The sequence below is a fragment of the Culex pipiens genome, chromosome 2, assembly GCF_016801865.2.
Source record: "Culex pipiens pallens isolate TS chromosome 2, TS_CPP_V2, whole genome shotgun sequence".
NCBI lineage: Eukaryota > Metazoa > Arthropoda > Insecta > Diptera > Culicidae > Culex > Culex pipiens.
This window is the reverse complement of record NC_068938.1, coordinates 162,907,477-162,925,676: the sequence shown is the minus strand read 5'-3', so window position 1 is coordinate 162,925,676 and position 18,200 is coordinate 162,907,477. Positions and strand designations below refer to the sequence as shown.

At 35.1% G+C, this 18,200-nt stretch overlaps 1 protein-coding gene across 3 annotated transcripts in view; it reads left to right on the top strand.

The window, feature by feature from the left end:
* The window catches only part of LOC120416738 (5-hydroxytryptamine receptor-like), a 341,954-nt gene that overhangs the window by 207,709 nt on the left and 116,045 nt on the right, over positions 1 to 18,200 (top strand). For all 3 annotated transcript variants that reach the window (XM_039578572.2, XM_039578570.2, XM_039578571.2), the window contains exons 3-4: positions 9,192 to 9,692; positions 16,213 to 17,469. In XM_039578572.2, coding sequence (XP_039434506.1) covers positions 16,659 to 17,469 — 811 coding nt within the window. In that variant the 5' untranslated portion in view covers positions 9,192 to 9,692; positions 16,213 to 16,658. The remainder of the gene's footprint in view (positions 1 to 9,191; positions 9,693 to 16,212; positions 17,470 to 18,200) is intronic.

The following is an 18,200-nucleotide window of genomic DNA, read 5'->3' as shown; positions in this document are numbered from 1 at the left end:
AAAAGTTACCTTAGATTGAAGAACAATGCAAAATATAAAGGCCTTATAGGCTTTTAATTTGGCTAAACAACTATTTATTTTGTTATTAAATTAATATTCAAAAATCTTCGCAAAAATTTAATCGTCAACCAATTTTTGATCTTCAAAAAGCTTTGGAAAGAAGAAATCTTAAAATCTATGGGAATTTATGGTTTGGAAGTTCAAGTGACTTAGCCAATGTTAAAAAAAAATATTCAAATGTTAATTTCATCTTTACGAACATTTCTTCTATTTGTTCAGTATTGGGACTGATTGTTTATTTACCCAAATTGTTTTAATCACCTTAAATTGTATTGGAATTACGGGCTTTTGTCGGTATTTTTCGGTGAAATTAAACTCTCAAAATTAGAAGAAAGGAATGAAACTGATAGGTGGATAGGTGACTAGTGTCTTAGAAGAAGAGTGAAAAGGACGGAAACTAAGTCAGCGAAAGGGCCATATGAGAAAGCGTACGTGTGTGATCAAGTCTTTTAACCTTCTAATTTGGCTGTGTACAAGTTCTGAGTCGCAACCTCAGTAAGTGTACACAGACAAATCATCCCTGTGTGTCATCCAAATGACTCCAGGACGGTCACTGGAGTCATTTGGATGACACACAGGGATGATTTGTCTGTGTACACTTACTGAGGTTGCGACTCAGAACTTGTACACAGCCAAATTAGAAGGTTAAAAGACTTGATCACACACGTACGCTTTCTCATATGGCCCTTTCGCTGACTTAGTTTCCGTCCTTTTCACTCTTCTTCTAAGACACTAGTCACCTATCCACCTATCAGTTTCATTCCTTTCTTCTAATTTTGAGAGTTTAATTTCACCGAAAAATACCGACAAAAGCCCGTAATTCCATTTCTTCTATTTTATGAAAAATTAAATATGCAGTAATTTTAGAAATATTCCAGATTAGGCCTTTACGCATTTTTCACAATTTTAAAAATAAAGGTGTCATTCAACAAAAACAACAAACAAAAAAAAAATTTAAAGACGTAAATGTAATTATTGAAGGTGGTAGAATATACCAAATATCATGAACAAACAAAAACTAATCATGAAAAACATAAAAAAGAAGAAAACTACTCAGTCAAAAATTGTGTTAATTGGAAGGTGTAATTTTGGAAGGTTGAATATTACATCAATTTAGACTGAAAAAGTGACATAACATTAGGGTAATTCTCCACCAACTCACACGAAATCGGAAAAAGTTGCCCCGACCCCTCTTCGATTTTCGTGAAACTTTGCTCTAAGGGGTAATTTTGGTCCCTGATCACGAATCCGAGGTCCATTTTTCGATATTTCGTGACGGTGGGGCGGTACGACCCCTTTCATTTTTCTGGTTTTTTACTAAGACACGTTTTTCAGTGATTTGTAGCTCGCAACCGTGAAGAGATAGAAATTTGGTGTCAGAGGGACTTTTGTGTAAAATTAGACGCCCGATTTGATGGCGTACTCAAAATTCCGAAAAAACGTATTTTTCATCAAAAAGTTAAAAATTGTTTTAAAATAGCTGCCAGTTTCCGTTACTCAACTGTCAAAAATCGTGAGACATGTCATTTTAAGGGAAATTTAATGTTCTTTTCGAATCTGAAATAACCCAGAAGGGTCATTTTTTCATTTAGAACAAAATTTTTCATTTTAAAATTACGTGTTTTTCTAACTTTGCAGGGTTACATTTTAGAGTGTAACAATGTTCTACAAAGTTGTAGAGCAGACAAAAACAAAAATTTTGATATATAGACATAAGGGGTTTGCATGTATTCTTCACGAGTTATCAGAATTTTACAAAAAAGTTTTTTAAAAAAGTTAGTTTTTTTTTTAAAGTTATGAGATGGGAGCGGCCGTGGCTGACTGGTTACGGTGTTCGCTTTGTAAGTGAATGGTCCTGGGTTCGATTCCCATCTGCTCCCAACGAGAAAGTATAGGAAATATAAATCTTGAAACTCTGAACATGAACGAAAAATCAAAGTCGCTCGAGTCGGGGTTCGATCCCCCGTCCTTTGGATTGGTAAGCCATCGCGACTTGGTGAGCTATAACTGGAATAAGGAATACTATTGCTATCAACTATATACGCGCTGGGTCCTTGTCCATTTGACAAGGGTTCGGAAGTTCTAAATAACGTTTGAACCCGATTGGTGCAAACGTTCTTCAGGGCGGGGCTTGTCGATAAAGCTGAAGTACCTCGCGCTCGGCTAGCCAGCGTAGAAATGGGTCACCGAAGCTCGGCAGAGCTAACACCTGCCAAATGCCTATGCGAGTTATTTGCATGTATAAAATGTAGATCTAAAAATACATGGAAACAACTCAATTTGTAAGAAGCGACCGCGTGGTCCCGTTTGGTTGGTTGCTCACACACACACACACACACACACACACACACACACACACACACACACACACACAAAGTTTTTTAAAAAAGTTATGATTTTGACTATTTTTGACCGGTTTTTCAAATTTTTTACCCTAAAACTCAATCGTGTGCTTTTGAAAGTATTTTTTTCGGAAAGTTCAGCTAATTTTGCATGAGAATGACCCCTCGGACGATTGTTCTGACTCGAACATTGCGAGAATTAGATTTTTTTTCAAAAAAAAAAAATATTTTTGTGATGAGTAAGTGTATCTGGCTTGTTTTTTTTTTTCGAAAAATCCCCACATCCAAGCAGTGCTGTTTGTCTGCTCTACAACTTTGTAGAACATTGTTACACTCTAAAATGTAACCCTGCAAAGTTAGAAAAAACACGTAATTTTAAAATGAAAAATTTTGTTCTAAATGAAAAAATTACCCTTCTGGGTTATTTCAGATTCGAAAAGAACATTAAATTTCCCATAAAATGACATGTCTCACGATTTTTGACAGTTGAGTAACGGGAAATGGCAGCGATTTTAAAACTATTTTTTAACTTTTTTTGATGAAAAATACGTTTTTTCGGAATTTTGAGTACGCCATCAAATCGGGCGTCTAATTTTACACAAAAGTCCCTTTGACACCAAATTTCTATCTCTTCACGGTTGCGAGCTACAAATCACTGAAAAACGTGTCTTAGTAAAAAACCAGAAAAATGAAAGGGGTCGTACCGCCCCACCGTCACGAAATATCGAAAAATGGACCTCGGATTCGTGATCAGGAACCAAAATAATCCCTTAGAGCAAAGTTTCACGCAAATCGAAGAGGGGTCGGGGCAACTGCTGTGTGAGTTGACGGAGAATGACCCATTAGAAAAGTGGTAAAATTACACATTTTCAGAGGTAAAATTACATATTTTTTTCCGACATAAAAGATGTACCCGTTCACAGATGTAATATTACCAAATTTTTTTAATGTTTATTTCGAAGCGATGTAAAATTTCAGCGATGACCTATACATGTTAGGATACCAAAATTTTCGTAATTAAAATACGCAACTTTTTGTACCCTAACATGCTGGGTGCTGAATAGTGGTTCGCAAAACGGCCTCAATTTTGAACTGTCAAAGTGGAACCAATTTACTATTTGCCAAAAGTAGAGAGTATTGTAATCGATCATTAAAAATTGTTTAGTTTTTTTTTGCAAGAGTGAAAAGTTTGTTGCTTTTAAATACCTGGAGTTGAAGTCAAGAAATCTTAAGAAAGTTGAAATCGAGATCGTCATTTTTTATAATTATGGAGTCGATGCGGTTGTATCCATCCAGAAGTTGTTTTAATTGTTTGATTCTGTTTGAAAACCTACTGGTTAAGTGAAAATCTACTCTGCTTGTTGGATCAGCTTCGCTATAATTAGCTATGTTTTTTCGTTGGACCAGAAAGAGCTGCAGGATTCCAAAATCAGACATCTGCAACATCGCAGAATGACACTCTAGCCGCAGTTCTTCGTCTTCGTAAAACCTCTTCTAACCGATCAAAACTTGAAAACACACACAATTTACCAGCAAAAAATGTCAAAACGAGACAAAATAAAACACATACCACTGATTATAAAACAGCTCATTTATCAGTGAGAAAAAAGTCATGCTTGTGCTTGAACAGCCTCCTACTTTGTAGATGTAAACAAAATGGGATCATTCGAAAATCACGTTACGCATTCTATCTATTCATCACCCAGCTAACATGTATAGGTCATCGCTGAAATTTTTAAGGTATCGCAGTTTTAGTGAAAAAAGTTGTTTTTTTTGCCAATTTCGTCATTTTCCTGTTTTTGCGCGTGGCGCGTCGAAAAACTCAGTTTTTATTTCCAAAAAATCATATCTCGGAAAATTACGGTTTGACATCGCCAATTTTTTGATATGTTATGTGAAATTTTCCAAGGAATCCGATGAAAATATATTCAGACATAGGCTCTTTCGTCCAGACACGGTCAAAACGCAATTTTAAGTTTTCATACGACTTTTTCAAATGTTAAGCTAGATTTTTGAAACTTCTTACTATTTTCTCAAATAGCCAAACTAATCACCTTTCTTTTGCGTCTAAGACAGTTAAAATCGGATGAAATGACGCGGAGATATTTTGAAAAAATGTTTTTTGCGAAAAATTACGAATTGCCATTTTTTGAACCACCCTGGCCCGGCGTAGGTTACCCTAATGGCCAAACAAAAAAATACGGGTCTAATTATTTTGGCCAAGCAACCCCTAGAAAATTTTGAGCTTTAGGCTCTTTTCAAATGGAATTGCTGTATAAATAGTCTTTTACCTAAAATAATACTCGTTTTAATGAAAATTTTTGCTCGGGTGACATCTTAGATCCCAGTTTCCAATTTCAAATATGAGGTTCCGAGACAATTTAACTCGAGACAAATGCATTAAAAATTAAAAATTGATAGGTTTTAAAATCTTCAGTGAGCAACTTTTTAAAAACAAATTTGTTTCCATTGCAACTATTTTTTTACCTACGTGTCTATAGTTGTATTCCAATTGGAATGCTTCACCCTTCAATTTGATGCATTTATTTTATCCTTTCGTATGCTTTTTAAATTTAAAATTATATTGTTTATCTCCTAATTTACAGTCATTTTAAATATTTTCGACGATTCTACACTAGTAAATATGTTGTCCTAATTTGCCAAACTTCCCATTGACCCAGTTTGTAGACTCGTTCTTAGTGCTTTTGCCTGTTTTGAAAAAAAAATGAATAAAATAAATTGCAAAGAAATAAAAATCGAATGAGACAAAATGACGACTCAATGAGAATAGAAAAAAACTCAAGAATCACCACTTAAAAATAAATCTTTCTTCATTCCCCCATTCCAAAACGCCATCCGAATCCTTCAAGCACAAATGAAATTTTCATCAAACCCAAACCCTCCCCTCACTCTAAACCCAATCCGTCTTCTTTGTTTTTCAATTTCACGCATGATGACGACCAGAGCCGCCGACGACCGGACCACATCCACTTAGTTCCCGCTGGATGGATTCCGGTTCCGGGCCCGGTTTCCCAGGTTGGATTTTCCAGTCCCACAATTCCGGACGATCGGGAGCAAAATCCGATTAAGGGCACGTGGAATTTTGCTGACCCTTTTTCCGCCTTCCCCGCGTGCGGATTTGGTTCCGGAGTGGGTTCCCCGGGGCAATTTTTTTGCGGTCATCCAACAAAACATAGATTGCTGACCCATCGTGTGGGAAAGGTAGTTTAGATTAGTGGACGGGAGCCGTCATAAGCTGGTGGATTTGGCGAATGTCACAACTGCCAACGAGGAAACCGCAACTAATGACTTTTGTGGTCAAAGCCATTTGTAGGTTTGTGACGAGCACGAGAAGTTGTGAAGTCATTGAGGGACTTTTTTTGTTCTATGAGTTCAAATTGCAGATGTTTTGGGAAGCACACGTAAAAATCCATCTCGTTCAGCTCAATAAACAGTAATCGAAAACGCATTTTCAAGTTGGCAAACAAACCTGCTCAATTCAGAGCAAATCCCAAAACCATGAGCACGCATTTCAGAACCAACCGCTGGCGAATGTGGACGCACCAATTGCAATTCAATCAATTTTAATCCTCATCCCGAGTCGACCTGAATTCCTGCCGACAAACCGACCCACACAGGAGAGAACCGTAGAGAGATTCGTGACGCCACATAAAATTATAATCACATTAAAACCACCCGCGCCAGTTGCTATGCCCCCCGCCAATTGATGCTTAAATTCCTCGAGGAGCGGCCACGTGGTTGCAGCACGTGCACCTGCGGTATTGATCGCGAGTGCGTGGTTTATCCGTTATCATAAACAAGCCTGTCAATTGTTTCATTGCTTATTAGGGTGGTTCAAATGTGACTTTCGACGTACATTGCAAAAAGTTTTAGAGTGAAACTATTTTAATCTGGCAAATCCTGAACAGCATCAGAAACTTTGCCGAAGATACAAAATTGATCAGAAAATCCGTTCTCAAGATGCTCCCGAGAAGATACAAGATGTTTTTTGGATTTTTCTTTATTCGGCAATTTTTTTAAAACATGCTCATAACATTAACCTGTATCGTTTAAGGATCAATTCCTAGCGCTTTCCAATGTTCTACAAAGTCTCCAGATCAATACCTATAAGAAATTTTTAAGACGAGAAAATGTTTTCTGGTTGGGTTAAACGTTCAAGAAAAAGAGAAAAATGAATCAATTGATTGAAATTACATTCTAAGCTCAGTTCAAAACTGGAGCCACTATACCTTAACCAAAAAAGCTCAAATTGTTAGGGCTACCAAAAGCAGCCAGCAATGTATGAAGACTTGTATGGACGAACTAATGATGCAAAATATATTTGTTGGTCATAGAAAAGGTACACATAAACCTTCATTTCAATAAATAAAAAATGGCAAACAAAATTCCCATTCTTGAAAGAATTAAAAAAAAATAAAAGAACGCAAAAAAATCAAAAAAATACTGGAAACCAAAACTTTGAAAAATATTTGCAACGGCTAAACAAAAAGTAAACAAGATAAATGCTATAAAAAATGTAGAAATGAATAAAGAAAAACATAATAAAGAAAAGTTTTCCGTAGAACAAAAGCTCCTCAAAATGAGGTTCGGGACGTTTCGTATTAAGTCGTTTTGCCGAATGGACATTTTACCGATTCTGAAAATTGATGTAAAACAAATTGTTAAGAATAAATCAATACCTAGTTGAAGAATCAAAACAAAAATATTGTTAACAAGCCTTGTTATGATAACTACTTAACAGATGATTTTATTAATTTCTACGATTTTTTTTTTCGTTTTTTAACATGACCAGTTCCTTGAAAATATATAAGTCTCTCAACAAAAAAAAAATTTTGCATTCTATTAAACACATTTCTGGGAGTTTTTTAATTCTATTCAATATGAGCAATTCGATGGAAATAAATTGTTTTCTGAACAAAAAATAATAATTTCTATACCTGATTATCTTCACACATGACCAGACCTTTAAAAAATCGTTTAGCAAATTAATAATTATTTGAGTTTTAGATCATTTCAAACATAAGCTTTGTTTAGAAAATCATTTCAATAATTTTTCGCATTCTTTTTAACATACTCAGTTCTTTGAAAATAAATTGAGGTTTCAAACCAAATTTCTGTAGTTTTTGCATTCTTTCGAACAAATTCAGTTCTTTGAAACACTTTCGGTGATCAAAAAAGAATGAATTTCTATGAGCTTTTGCTTTCTTTTTAACACCTTCAGGTAATGCACAATATTATACAATATTTTCATAAATTTTAAATCATTACTAACATTTCGAAAGGGCGTAATATTGAATGTTTGAATGCGTTATATAGAATGTTTGGCCCTTTTGATATGTTAGTCTTGATTTAAAATTTTTGAAAGTATTGTTTTCGAAAAGATCGGAAAATTTCACGAATGTATCATATTTTAACATTGAAAATCGGACCATTAGTTGCTGAGATCAACATTATCTAATGGTGAGTTGTTTGGGTGAAACTTAGAAAACATAAATTTTCCTGTTTTTTAACAATTTTTTAATCTTTGCATGGCAATATCTCAGCAACTAAGGGTCGTATCAGAAAAGTTCAAAGAAGCAAAAAAAAAAAGAATACTATTCTCAGCTTTTCAAAAATATTTTTTTTCAAAAGTGGGCAAACATAACATGTAACTTGAAAACGGCGCACTTTATCAAAATTTCACTGAAGTTATTTTTGATTGCAAATTCAATTTCACATCGAAAAATGAAGTCCTGTTGATTCAAAATTGTCTAGCTCGGTCTAAAAATTTTTGCCCGTTCTGGAAATTTCTGAAAAAATGGCAAAAAAACTTGATTTGAAAAAAAAAAATATATTTTTAAAATAAAAAGAATAAAAATATTATTTTTTAAATCAAGTTTTAGTGACAAAAACGAAATTATTTTTTTTTACCGTGTATCAAATTTTTCCAGTGTAGTCCATATCCATACTTACAACTTTGCCCAAGATACCAATTTGATCAACAAAATAATGTTTAGAAAAATAGTTACGTTAAAAATTCTTAGTTTTAATTCCGGGGTGACTTTGATAGTCATAGTTTTTCTTGTTAAAATCATATTTAAGATGTTCAAACTTTATTTGTACGCTAAATGTACTATCACTAAAGAAGCTGATATAGTTTTTAAGAAAAAAAATCAATGTTTATATTTAGTTAACTAAGTGTATAAGCTTTTTTGCAAAATACATATAAATTTTAGGTAAAACTGTTAAAAAGTCGGAATTTTGCCTGAAATTTGTTAAAACTAGTTTTGTTTGTAAAATTATCGATTTATATTGCATTTTATACTGAATTCAAAGCACGAATCACAAGTTTTCACATTTTACATGAAATTTGTTCAACTGAAATTGCCTATAAATTTGGAGATTTTTTTTATTTGTGTTTCAAAAACACATATTATTTATTATTTACAAACTTTTTTAACCTTCTCCTAGTGGAAAATTGTCCAAAGAATCCGAAAATCGCAATCTAAAGGTTGTCAGTTAAATGCTGGGATGAAAGGTTCTTTGGAGGAAAAAGAGGTTTGAGTGCTCTCCCGATTCAAGCCTTTGAAATCCTAGGTTCGAACAGAAACTTGCAATAGAGACCACAAAAGACCTGGGGGGTAGTTAAAGTGGATCGTTTGTTTTTTGTTACTCGATAATCAAGGATTCTCCATGTTTTTTAAACACATTTCTTCATTTCAAAATCCTATTTATTCTGACGCATTTCATTTCATGTTTGCATTTTCTCTCTCTCCCATTTAATTCCAGGTGTGACGTCAACAATTCCACGTTGCCATCCAGTCGCTGCACCGTTTCCGGAAGCAAAAAATCCCAAACCCAAATTCATGTCCTCTGCCGGCCAACCAACCAACAGCAGTTTCGGCGGTTGTCGTTTGTGTATCAAATTTATTTTTAATTGAATTTTAAACACTTTCGAGCGTTCCGTGTGTGACCGAAACGCAAAAGAATCGCAAAAAAAGCTTCCGCCGTAACGTAACCGGTTCGAAAGGCCCATTTTTGTCTGACGGGGAGGGTGGAAGGACAACAAGTCATCTAAATTTTGGCCAGCCAACACACGTGGCTCACGACAACGACAACGGTCAAACCGAACTTGCGTGGTTTTTCTGGCGTGGTGAGAATAGCCAAAGAAGCATCAGACACATGGACCATCGGAATGGATCACCAACGGGGCAAGCACCAGATTCGACGGACAGAGCCGGACGTCACGTCAATCGATATGGGGACGATGTCCACTAGGTCGTGGTTTTGGTGAGTATCAATGTCAGGGTGATTGTACTGAATTCCAAAAAAAAAAGTTCATTTTAAGTTTATACTTGTTTTGCCTCCTACTGTTAGACCATTTGTCTTAATTTATTTTACTTGTTTTACTACAAAAAATTGATTTGAAAAAAATCACACAAATTCAAACCCCTGCCAGTGTTGCCAGAATCCCACTTCCATTATTGCCCATCGCACATCATCCACTCCCACTTTCCCCTTCCGGTGCGGGTGAAGGCATTGAAAATGGTCGTTCCACTGACGATGATGTGGCCAAACCGACATGCCGGACGTGGTGCTGGTGCTGGCGGTACTAAACTGGAACAGAATGGCCATTAGTTAGGCCCGGATGTTTGACGGAAAAGTTTCCATCTAGTTGAAACTTAATTTCGGCAGAATGGCACTTGCACACACACTGACGCATACATGTCCAATGGACGTGAGGTCCAGAACATGTGTGACATTTGAGCAGTAGCTGTAGCAGTTGTGGGTGGTCACTTTCGGAACGAATTGGGTGTAAAATTTAATTAAACCACAAATGGTGGTTCTAAGGTTTGCTCTTTCGAGATGGGCAATAGCCTGACGAGGAGGGAAGTTTTGAAGTTTTATTGGATGGTTGAAAGTTTAGATGGGTTTTGGTTGAACACCATAAAATTGGCCTTTTTACGTTAAATCAAAACAAATATTTAAAAAATGCAAAATTACTTCAAGAATGCTAAATAATTCTTCACAGCTAATATTCCAAAATATTAAGTCCGGTTTGGGCAAACAAAAAATAGAAAAAACCAAAAAAAATACACAAAACAGAAAAGAAAAGTAAAAGAAAAATAGAATAACAGATAAATAAAAAAAACAGAAAAACAGAAAAACAGAAAAACAGAAAAACAGAAAAACAGAAAAACAGAAAAACAGAAAAACAGAAAAACAGAAAAACAGAAAAACAGAAAAACAGAAAAACAGAAAAACAGAAAAACAGAAAAACAGAAAAACAGAAAAACAGAAAAACAGAAAAACAGAAAAACAGAAAAACAGAAAAACAGAAAAACAGAAAAACAGAAAAACAGAAAAACAGAAAAACAGAAAAACAGAAAAACAGAAAAACAGAAAAACAGAAAAACAGAAAAACAGAAAAACAGAAAAACAGAAAAACAGAAAAACAGAAAAACAGAAAAACTGAAAAACTGAAAAACTGAAAAACAGAAAAACTGAAAAACAGAAAAACTGAAAAACAGAAAAAAAGAAAAACAGAAAAACAGAAAAACAGAAAAACAGAAAAACAGAAAAACTGAAAAACAGAAAAAAACAGAAAAATAGAAAAACAGAAAAACAGAAAAACAGAAAAACAGAAAAACAGAAAAACAGTAAAACATAAAAACAGAAAAACTGAAAAATAGAAAAACAGAAAAACAGAAAAACAGAAAAACAGAAAAACAGAAAAACAGAAAAACAGAAAAACAGAAATCAGAAAGACAGAAAAACAGAAAAACAGAAAAACAGAAAAACAGAAAAACAGAAAAACAGAAAAACAGAAAAACAGAAAAACAGAAAAACAGAAAAACAGAAAAACAGAAAAACAGAAAAACAGAAAAACAGAAAAACAGAAAAACAGAAAAACAGAAAAAACAGAAAAACAGAAAAACAGAAAAACAGAAAAACAGAAAAACAGAAAAACAGAAAAACAGAAAAACAGAAAAACAGAAAAACAGAAAAACAGAAAAACAGAAAAACAGAAAAACAGAAAAACAGAAAAACAGAAATCAGAAAAACAGAAAAACAGAAAAACAGAAAAACAGAAAAACAGAAAAACAGACAAACAGAAAAACAGAAAAACAGAAAAACAGAAAAACAGAAAAACAGAAAAACAGAAAAACAGAAAAACAGAAAAACAGAAAAACAGAAAAACAGAAAAACAGAAAAACAGAAAAACAGAAAAACAGAAAAACAGAAAAACAGAAAAATAGAAAAACAGAAAAACAGAAAAACAGAAAAACAGAAAAACAGAAAAACAGAAAAACAGAAAAACAGAAAAACAGAAAAACAGAAAAACAGAAAAACAGAAAAACAGAAAAACAGAAAAACAGAAAAACAGAAAAACAGAAAAACAGAAAAACAGAAAAACAGAAAAACAGAAAAACAGACAAACAGAAAAACAGAAAACCAGAGAAACAAAAAAACAGAAAAACTGAAAAACAGAAAACAAAGAAAAACAGAAAAACAGAAAAACAGAAAAAAAGAAAAACAGAAAAACAGAAAAACAGAAAAACAGAAAGACAGAAAAACAGAAAAACAGAAAAATAGACAAACAGAAAAACAAAAAAAAAACAGACAAACAGAACAAAAACAGAAAAACAGCAAAATAGTCTAACATAAAAACTGAAGCACTGACAAACAGAGAAAGAGAAACAATAAAACATAAAAAACTCAAGCACTGAAAAACAGAATTAGAAACCAAATTTCTGAAAAAAAAAACAGAAAAAAGAAAACAAAAAAAAACAGAAGAACACAAAACAAAATAAAAAATTTAATAAATAACTTTTAATTTGTAAGAATATTTATGAGACAATTTTTTTTTTTGCAACAATGATTCACTTTTTTATTATTTTTTTTTAAATGTTGGTTAAATCCTCAAAAAAGAAGACAAAATTCTTACAAAATTCTTATAACCTTAAAAGTTTGGTAAGCTGTTCCTTAAGCTGAGAGCTTAATATCAGCTTGTTTTCGTACGGCTCAACAGATTAGTGATTTCCCCCCTGTGGAAACGAGTTACGGCCGAATTAGTTTGAGATTAATTACCCTCAAAGTCTCGGCCCTAGTGTCGTAAATTTTCCTTATATGAAGACGGACTTACACATACCCGTTTGACGTTGAGCCATTTGGAAGGTGTCCAAAATAGGAGGAAACAGCAAAAAAAAAGGAGCTTCCCTTACGCTAGAAAAGGAAGTTTGAACAACGAGGACTTGAAGGTTGCCAAAAGTTATAAACTCCGGCCGGGCGTGACCCAATCGGTGGAAAATGATATTTAATCTTGGCACGGACCACGGAACACTTCCGGATGGCGGTCGTGGCCACACTGGCCACGAAAACGAAACTATTGGCACTACGCCCCCCGGGGCATGGCCTTCCTCTAACGTGGGATTTCTGCTCCAGCGCCTCTGACGAGACAGGAGAAACCGGGACCGACGTTTTACTTCACCATCCGATAGAAGCTCAGTGGATAAGGCGGGAATCGAACCCGCGTCTCATAGCATCATCGGGATCGGCAGCCGAAGCCGCTACCCCTGCGCCACGAGACCCACTGGCACTGGCCACGAGTAGCTGATAAAAGAAAGTTTTATGGTCGGCCAAATTGGCGAACCGTTTTAGGGGTCAATGAGGGTTATTTTTACGGTTTTTTGGAATGGTTTATGCGGTGCCTTGAGGTATTAGGTGATTGGGATAGTCGTTTTTCTTGAAATAAGTGATTTTTCAGAAATAAAAAAATAACGCCATATTTTTACAAAAAATAAAACAAAATATAAAAAAAATCACCAGGCATCAATCTGTTGAAATGACGACAATTTATTTCCATAATGGTCCAATTTGTGTCATTCCAGTTCGACGTCCGTTTTGCAGCTGGTGTCAATTTTGTGCCACACAGTTGGTAGTTGATACTAAATTGTGTATTCGATTCCAAAAGCAATGAGTTTTTGCAACGCAACTACATTTTTGTCGATTCACTTTTCCAAGCTCGTGATAAAAAAAGCAACAACATATTTGTTTAGTATGTTGATGTTGCTTTGCCATGTTGGAAAAAAGCTGAGCTGTAAGTTTTTTCTTGTTTTTTCATGTTTTCGAAGTTGTTTCTTGGATTGAATTTTGATTTAAATCGGAATAGCTAGTTGACTTGGTCCCTCTAACTATTTTTTATTCTTTATTGACCGCCAACTCACACAGCAGTTGCCCCGACCCCTCTTCGATTTGCGTAAAACTTTGTCCTAAGAGATAACTTTTGTCCCTGATCATGAATCCGAGGTCCGTTTTTTGATATCTCGTGACGGAGGGGCGATACGACCCCTTCCATTTTTGAACATGCGAAAAAAGAGGTGTTTTTCAATAATTTGCAGCCTGAAACGGTGATGAGATAGAAATTTGGTGTCAAAGGGACTTTGATGTTAGACGCCCGATTTGATGGCGTACTCAGAATTCCGAAAAAACGTATTTTTCATCGAAAAAAGCACTAAAAAAGTTTTAAAAATTATCCCATTTTCCGTTACTCGACTGTAAAATTTTTTGGAACATGTCATTTTATGGGAAATTTAATGTACTTTTCAAATCTACATTGACCCAGAAGGGTCATTTTTTTATTTAGAACAAAATTTTTCATTTTAAAATTTCGTGTTTTTTCTAACTTTGCAGGGTTATCTTTTAGAGTGTAACAATGTTGTACAAAGTTGTAGAGCAGACAATTACAACAATTTTGATATATAGACATAAGGGGTTTGCTTATAAATATCACGAGTTATCGCGATTTTACGATTTTTTTTTTGAAAGTGTTGGTCGTCGTTGATCATGGCCATTCATGGTCACCCGCGATAGACACGGACGACGAAACAAAGAGAAACGCAAAAAGTAACTTTTTCAAAACTTTTTTTCGTAAAATTGCGATAACTCGTGATGTTTATAAGCAAACCCCTTATGTCTCTATATCAGAATTTTTGTAATTGTCTGCTCTACAACTTTGTAGAACATTGTTACACTCTAAAAAATAACCCTGCGAAGTTAGAAAAAACACGAAATTTTAAAATGAATATTTTTGTTCTAAATGAAAAAATGACCCTTCTGGGTCAATGTAGATTCGAAAAGAACATTAAATTTCCCATAAAATGACATGTTCCAATTTTTTTTACAATCGAGTAACGGAAAATGGGAGAATTTTTAAAAAATTTTAGTGTTTTTTTCGATGAAAAATACGTTTTTTCGGAATTCTGAGTACGCCATCAAATCGGGCGTCTAATTTTACGTAAAAGTCCCTTTAACACCAAATTTCTATCTCATCACCGTTTCAGGCTGCAAATTATTGAAAAACACCTCTTTTATCGCATGTTCAAAAATGGAAGGGGTCGTACCGCCCCTCCGTCACGAGATATCAAAAAACGGACCACGGATTCGTGGTCAAGGACAAAAGTTACCGCTTAGGACAAAGTTTCACGCAAATCGAAGAGGGGTCGGGGCAACTTTTCCCGATTTCGTGTGAGTTGGTAGAGAATTACCCACATTGAATCTTTAAAAAATATTTTCAGCGGCTTAACTGATTTCAAACTATAAATAATATTTCTGTTTTTCCCTTTACGGATATTTTATAACTGGAAAAAATCGAATAAATGAATTACTCGAGAAAAAAGTCATCTTGATCTTCTTTTTCCGAAAATAAAAAAAAATATGTTTATTTTAGCAAAACTCAGACATTCATACTATAAAACATCTTAATATATTTTTTAAAGAATTTAAGTATTCCATTTATTTTTTATTGATTATAAAAAAAATATTTTTTCTATTTTAATTTGAAAGTAAACTCTAGCTTAAAGAAGAAGAAAAAACTCGTAATGTTTCATGAAAATCAAATCTAAATTCAAATTGGTTGAAATGTTATTTTTCTTATTTTCGAAATTATTTGCATCTAGGAATTCCCGAGCAGATGGAAATAACGTGGGAATAAAATTTTTTTGTTATTTGAAAATACTAGGCCAATAACATTTTATGTTATTTATAACATGATTTGTTATTCGCCGTTATGATTTTTTTTGTTATTGGATTGTTATTGTAATAACAGACTAATAACTATTTGCGTTATTCTTTGAACATATCTTTGTTATTCTTTTTTGCTATTTTAACATATAATCCGATCATCCCAATAACAGTTGGAGTTATTCTTCCATAACAAAAAATGTTATTCCCAAGTTGTTTTGACTTTCAACCAATATCAAACCAATAACAAATTTGGTTATGATAACACAAACTGTTATTAAGCTCTTATGCAAAAATGGATTTTTCAAGAATATTCCTTAACATTTTTTGTTATTTTAACAGCATTTGTTATTGAAATGGCATGAATTTTGTTATTACCGTCTGCCCGGGTTGGAACATTTTTTTCATCGGTTCAACTGTTTTGCCATGACGATCAAAATATGTTTACATCACTCGCTGCTGTGATGCTACCAATCCGATTTAGTTCTAGTGGAATTCAATTACCATATTTTTCACAGATATTAGAGACTAGTGCTTCGAAGAAACTTATAGGGCAGCTTCGCTTTAATTGAAACCAAATCATAATAAATTAATTTTGAGGAATCGTTTCAGGTATAATTATCAAAATCTGATTTAGATGCATTTTTAACAAACAAAAAAAAAACAATATGTAAAAGTATGTAAAAAACAACTTTTACTTTGAACACATTTTGTCACCTCATCTTCCACAACTCAACCATGGTCCACTTCATTTTCAAAAACAACTTTTAATTTGTATCATTCACAGATCAATCGTGGACTCTCGTTGACCGTTGCACGTGCACAACCTTGGCGAAACTATCGTCAGAACGTCGCAGAGAAAAAGAAAAGGAAAAAGAAGGTTCAATCAAAATCAAAACAAACACACAGACTTCAGTGAAAACTCATGGCACACGATGGCCAACATGGAAAACGGTTGACGTCGGTTCCTCGACGTGGTCAGTTTCAAATGAGGGAGTAGGAGGAAGAAGAAATTTTTGTCAAAGTCAAAACAGTGCGAAAAGATGAAAGTCGAGTGCAGCTTGTGTGAAGTGACAACGACAGTTGGTTGGAGTCAAGGCGCGTAAAATCTTGCAAGGTTAGAGGAAGTAAGCCCAAGAATTGTCAAGTTTGTTTACGAAATGATGCACAAAGGAAAGAGCAAAAGTGGTTCCAACCTTATAGTACAGCAACGTTGAGTCGAGTTCACCAGCCATGGCTGCATCCACGAGGGGTGCCGGGTCGGCGGTTGGTGGCCGCCGAGTGACAGAAGCGTCCTTTACGTGGCCATCGTGGCCGTGGTCCTCGTCACGGACGGTTACCGAGAGTAGTAGTGCTGGTGGTGGTGGGGTTGGTAGTGGTAGCAGTAGTACGAGAGATAGTGGCTCAACGACGACCTCCAGCTGGACGTCCGCGGCCACTTCAACGGGGAGCGTCACCGGCGATGACCGGGACGCCCTGCTGGACGATGATTACGACAACACGTCGTTTCTGGACGACCTACTGAGAAATGACAACGGCAGCAGTAGTAGTAGTGGTGGTGACCTCTTCACTGGACTGCTGTCAAACTTCAGTGGGACGACGGCGAGCTCCGCTGCGAACTACACGACCGAGTTCAGCGTCAATGTCAACGTGTCGAGCAGTGTTGCCAGCGTCGCAGCGGAGCGCAGTTCCCGTCTGTCGCTGGGCGCACTGCCAGATCTGCTCGAGGAGGACGAGCTGATGGCGCTGTGGAACTGTACGAACTGCTTTTTGCTCAATTATGGGAGTTCCGGGGGGATTGGAGCTGGTAACGGAAGTAACGGGTTGCTCAATGTGACCCGGAATGGGACCGGTGGTTGGGATAGGGACGACTGGATGTTTTTGAGGCCGAACGGAAGCTTGAGTGGGAGTGATTTTGGGAGTGAGAATGGAAGCGGTGGAGGAATGGTGTTTGACGGAGAGGATATGGAGACTACCATCTACCTGATACGGGTGATTGTGACGGCGGTCGTGCTCGGGATCGTGATACTGGCGACGGTGATTGGTGAGTAGTTTGATGATTTACTCTGTAATAGGATTGTAATTCTTGAACAACGGGTGGCAGAAAAGCCAAACCGTTCTCAGCTACAATGCTACCTTATCACAAGTTTTGGGGAAACTCCAGTGATTTATACAAATCATTAACAGGGTTCCGAAAGCAATTCATCACTCGTTATCAGCTCTTATCTGCTTAATTCATAACCCTTGTATTAAGCTTCCCTGCAGATATGACCTACCGTACATGTTTTACCAAATCATCTTTTTGCACCTTACTTGATTTTCTGGTAAAGTTGCTTTTTTTTGGTTTTCTGTTTTTTTGTTTTCCATTTTTCAGTTTTTCTGTTTTTCTGTTTTTCTGTTTTTCTGTTTTTCTGTTTTTCTGTTTTTCTGTTTTTCTGTTTTTCTGTTTTTCTGTTTTTCTGTTTTTCTGTTTTTTTCTGTTTTTTTTCTGTTTTTCTGTTTTTCTGTTTTTCTGTTTTTCTGTTTTTCTGTTTTTCTGTTTTTCTGTTTTTCTGTTTTTCTGTTTTTCTGTTTTTCTGTTTTTCTGTTTTTCTGTTTTTCTGTTTTTCTGTTTTTCTGTTTTTCTGTTTTTCTGTTTTTCTGTTTTTCTGTTTTTCTGTTTTTCTGTTTTTCTGTTTTTCTGTTTTTCTGTTTTTCTGTTTTTCTGTTTTTCTGTTTTTCTGTTTTTCTGTTTTTCTGTTTTTCTGTTTTTCTGTTTTTCTGTTTTTCTGTTTT